This window comes from Penaeus chinensis, chromosome 7 (assembly GCF_019202785.1).
Source record: "Penaeus chinensis breed Huanghai No. 1 chromosome 7, ASM1920278v2, whole genome shotgun sequence".
In the NCBI taxonomy this organism is placed as follows: Eukaryota; Metazoa; Arthropoda; class Malacostraca; order Decapoda; family Penaeidae; genus Penaeus; species Penaeus chinensis.
The window spans coordinates 28,107,603-28,112,602 of NC_061825.1; the positions used below are offsets into that span (position 1 = coordinate 28,107,603).

Genomic DNA, 5,000 nt, shown 5'->3' on the forward strand with positions numbered 1-5,000 from the left:
ATAGCTTGGCTTGAGTCTGGTTGAAGTTGGCCTCGTTCTGGGTCGTGTACGTCAGCGGCACCCACCACTTGTAACCCGTGGTGTTGGAAGAGTTTGCGCTCCTTTCTAAGAGGAACCGCTCCTGGAAAAAAATATATGCATGGCCCAATAATATATTTACTGAATATTTTTCCTCCCTTCCATTAAGTACAAACTGACCTGAGTTAAAATGGCAGAGGTTCCGTCGGCGCTCCTCGTCACCTTCACGACGGGGTAGCCCATCTGCAGCGTCCACGTGTCCATGATCATCTTAACAGTCACGTCCTTGGGCAGAATGCCGTCCTCGTGAGCCGCCACAGTCAGATGCTTCCACAGGTCGTCTTGCACAGAACTATTGTATGTGCTAAAGGAAATTGGAAATAGATATAGGAGAATAATAGTAATAGGAATGTGACTTAAACATTGAGAAAGTAACAATTTTTATTTCAAACCTTTAAGCTAAGATGAGTCATTATTACACCCTATTGGTATCACATGCCACAGGGCACACTTATGATATAAGCATATTTACAGTGCTTTTAGGTAGTTGCTCAATCCCTTCCTAAATGTTGGCTCAGTGAGGTAGTGGGTCATCATCCGGATGATAGACGACCCTAGGTCATTGTAGAAAGAAAGCACATTAGATAAGCACTGATATGGACAAAGAAATACCATAACACTAAAATAATGAAATAATACCGACCTTTACTGTAGGATATGTCATCAAAGACTTCATATATATCGTCCGGGTCTGAAACGGGAATGCTGATCCTATATAAGTTACCAAGGTAACTTATATAAGTAGCGAATCCCTCGTTCAGCCAGAGATCATCGCACCACTTGGGCGTCACCAGATTACCGAACCACTGGTGAGCCAATTCATGGGATATAATTTCTGCAATGATTGACTTGTCGACTGGGGTTGTAACTTGGGCGTCGTACAAGAGAAAACTTTCCCTGTTTAAATTGAGAGCAGAATTAAGGCATGTTTTTTTTTTTTCAAGTGATAACAATGATGACCAGCATTCAAAACAAAGTTACATAATTCTAACATCATTGCATTACCTGTAAGTTATTAGACCCCAGTTCTCCATAGCTCCTGCAGAGAAGTCTGTTAATGCAATCATGTCCATCTTCGGGAGGGGATAAGACAGGTTGAAGTAATCTTCAAAGAAACCTAGGATCTTGGGACTCCACCTCATTTGCATACTCTGCTTGATCTATGGTCTCTTGTCGCACCCACACTGCCAGAAAGTATTTCTGGTTAGACTGTTAAGCACATTCACCCCTGACCATGCATTAATGCACATGCTCACGGTAACAATGACTCACTAAGGTGAAAGATGAGTCCAAAAAGGCCATGTATTATGAAAACTAATTATAATGATATTATATAGTAATATATCAGTGATAAGTTTGAAATCAATTACGTTTTTTCACAAGATCATATGCATGGAAGATCTCTCTCTCTCTCTCTCTCTCTCTCTCTCTCTCTCTCTCTCTCTCTCTCTCTCTCTCTCTCTCTCTCTCATAAACACACACGCAGTAACACTGATAAAACATTGTCACTACTCAACAAAGCTTCGATAAAATCTCTCATTACCTCGAAAGGCTACGTGGTCATTCGCGGTCGAGTTGATCTGAACGTAGTCTGACACAATGAAGGCGACGAGGTAGGTGGACATGGGGACGCTCTTCTCGTAACGGTCCCACACCCATCCCTCCTGTCCCTTCACTGTTGGATTAGAAATTTAAGCTCATTTAAAGAATGTACTGGAAGGTATGATGACATATATCCAAAGTATAGAATAACATTTGCATTGAGTGAAGTACTACTAACACAGGCACAGTATCGGCGATGGGCATGTTGGGTTCCAGAACCTCCATCTCTACCTCCATATAGCCGATGATGCTGAAGTTGCCATTGATGAAAGGTTGAAGTTTGACCAGGTAATGGAGTGGCTTAAGGGATCGAGGCAGCCGGACATCGAAGTTCTCAGCTTTCTTTGTTGTAAAAAGCGATGATGTAGATGCCTCAGTCTGTTGAAAATGGATTTAAGGTTTACTTTGCTAAGTGAAATATCGCTGGAATTTGTAAGTGATAAATATACATCAGTCAAGTAAATATTCAGTAACATAGGGACATACAAAGTAGTTATACTTTGAACTGTTTAATGCCACATGTAAGAACTTGATTCCTCTCCCACTGACTCTCCCAAATAAAAAACGTTAGAGAGATTATTACCTTCAAAAATAAAAAAATATGGAATAGCGGACATTACTTCCTAGACGGGATTAGATAGCTCTCAACTTTAGCCACGGGTTAATTATCACCGAAATCATGTTTCTCAACAGATTTTCCAATTTAGAACTTAAGGGTTGTTCTGGCACGTACAAATGATTTGAATATTACTATAAAAGCATTTCAAGCCGACAACTTCGACAATAAATCCTGCTAACAAGCGAACCAAAACATGAAACCCGAGCGAAATTTACTGTTTGTTGACATTTTCAGCTCTGCTATCACTTTAAATGGCGATGAATCATTTCAAAACGTACAGCTAACATGCATATACACTTTAAGACCGTCACACATACTCGTCAACTCTCTAACATACACACACACACACAATTTGCGATGTGAACATGTTATCATGTTTTCGGCATCATGGAATGCATTTTAAAAGATGTCTCAATTACAGTTGCTTCAACTTTCACAATCTTTTGATAAATACAAAATGGGGATCTAATTTTGGTGACAATTGTTGGATAGAACCCATGCTTTGTAAGTGTAGTTCAATTGTTTGCAATATGAAACTGACAACAGATTGATTAATTGATTATTTAAAATGATCTGCTGCGTCAATGACGGAGAATACCCTGTGGAAATTGAAATGTTATTTAGTATTATTTAAAACTTTCAAAATCTATTAATTAATAGAGTCTTATAAAAAACAACATTATATTGGAAATCAAAGCATAAATCTCTTGCTGGAAAAGTATAAAATTACTGCATACATATTGTGTGTGTTTGAAATATTACTCTCTCAAGTGTATATGGGGGAGACAAGTACATACATCTTGGGTCTGAGAATGCTATACATCTTTCCACTACATGTGGTCCCCAAACCTGATAAGTATGCTTCGACACCAAGGGATTACAGACCAATTTATCTCACCAGCTGCATCTGCAAGCTGGTGGAGAAAATGGTTAATTTCAGGTTGATATGGCTTTAAAAAAAGAAAAACGTTCTCACCCCATATCAATATGGGTTTAGAAAATTGAGATCGACCAAAGATGCACTTGTGAGGATGGAAACTAATATAAAGAATTCCCTTGCACAGCAACGTCACATGTTAGCAGTCTTCTTTGACCTTGAAAAGGCTTACGATACTACTTGGAAGCATGACATATTCATGAAGCTGTGTGACATTAGTTTCAGAGGAGCTTTACCTATGTTCATACAAAGCTTCCTTGCTGACAGGGCGTATAGAGTGAGGATGGGAAACAGTTTCTCTAACCTAGAAGATCAGCTGGAAGGGGTTCCACAAAGGAGTGTCTTAAGTATGACCCTGTTTGCCATTGCTATAAGTGACATTGTACAGGTCGTTCCAAGTGTGGTCTCAATGTAATCTGTATGTGGATGACTTTACACTATACTGCTCAGGAGGAAGCTTACAGGTTGTGCAAGGACACATGCAGACTGCAATAAATTAGGTTGTGCAGTGGGCAACATACCATGGGTTCAAATTTTCTCCAGACCATGGCTATGCATTTCCACAAACGAGGAAAGTTCCATCCTTCCCTCTATTTAGGAGCAAACCCACTGCATTTTGTCCAAGAGGTGAAGTACTTGGATCTATTTTTTGTCTCAAGGCTCACATGGGTGCCTCACAAGTTGAAGTTACAGTTGTAACTACAAAAGCGTACAGTATTTTGCGGGTTCTTTCACACCCATCTTGGGGTGTAGACCTCACAACGCTTTTGTGGCTTTACTGAGCAGTTATTCCTAGTAAATTTAACTATGGATGTGGGGCTTATTCATCTACAACTGCCACTGTTCTCCGGATATTAGACTTGGTTCATAATGATGCTCTTAAAATATGTACAAGGGGCTTTCAGGTCTTGAGAGTGGAGAGCCACTTCTTTCATTACACCAGGACTACATGAACCTGATTTAGTACACGAGACTACAAAGGATTCCAGGATCTCTTACATCCAGATTGGTTTTCGAGCCATCTGTATATATTGTTTCTGATCCTTGGTACTCAGTAGTGTGTTGAAATCTCTCTCTAACCTCTGCTTCGGATCTCTCCCCTTTCCCAATTCCGACCAAATCCATCTCGACTTGATTGGTCCAAGGGGGGAATTGGGGAGTTCCAACAGCCAGAACCTTGGAGAAATTCAAATTGAGATCTTCCAAAAGATTACTCATTTTCCTACCATAGTATCTGCCGTCCTCAAGGGTGTTGAAAACCGATCTGAATGTAGGAGATCCTGGAATCCTTTGTAATCTTGTGAAGTAAAGCAGGTTCATGCAAGGATTCTACAGGTGAAGGCCTGGGGCTTCATTATGAACTGAGTCCAATATTCTGACAACAGTCGGAGTTGCTGATGGTTAAACATCTCATCCATAGTCTATTTTGCTGCAAATAAGTGCTTGGCAAAGCCACAGAAACATTGGTCTGCACCCCAAAACGGATGGGACAGAACCCGGAAAATACGAAGCGCTTTTGTAGCCTCCATCTTTAACTGTCTGAGTTGAGGCACCCACGGTAGCCCCGAGTCAAAAAATTAGACCCAAGTACTTCACCTCTTGGATAAAACGCAATGGGTTTGCTCCTAAATAATGGGACGGATGAAACTTTCCTCTTTTGTGGAAATACATATCCGTGGTATTAATGGAGAGAATTGGTTGCCTACTACAATCAAACATCTCTTTAGAGGTTGTTGGATTTATAATGCAAACAAGAAAAACATC

At 40.3% G+C, this 5,000-nt stretch overlaps 1 protein-coding gene across 1 annotated transcript in view; it reads right to left on the minus strand.

Moving 5' to 3' along the window:
* LOC125026930 (aminopeptidase Ey-like) overlaps positions 1–5,000 on the minus strand; it is a 14,120-nt gene that overhangs the window by 8,546 nt on the left and 574 nt on the right. The window contains 11 exon segments of the mRNA XM_047615533.1: positions 1–121; positions 199–382; positions 551–632; positions 722–975; positions 1,084–1,211; positions 1,213–1,262; positions 1,622–1,748; positions 1,852–2,058; positions 3,198–3,213; positions 3,473–3,540; positions 4,413–4,565. The exon segment at positions 1–121 is cut by the window's left edge and continues 216 nt beyond it. Coding sequence (XP_047471489.1) covers positions 1–121; positions 199–382; positions 551–632; positions 722–975; positions 1,084–1,211; positions 1,213–1,262; positions 1,622–1,748; positions 1,852–2,058; positions 3,198–3,213; positions 3,473–3,540; positions 4,413–4,565 — 1,390 coding nt within the window.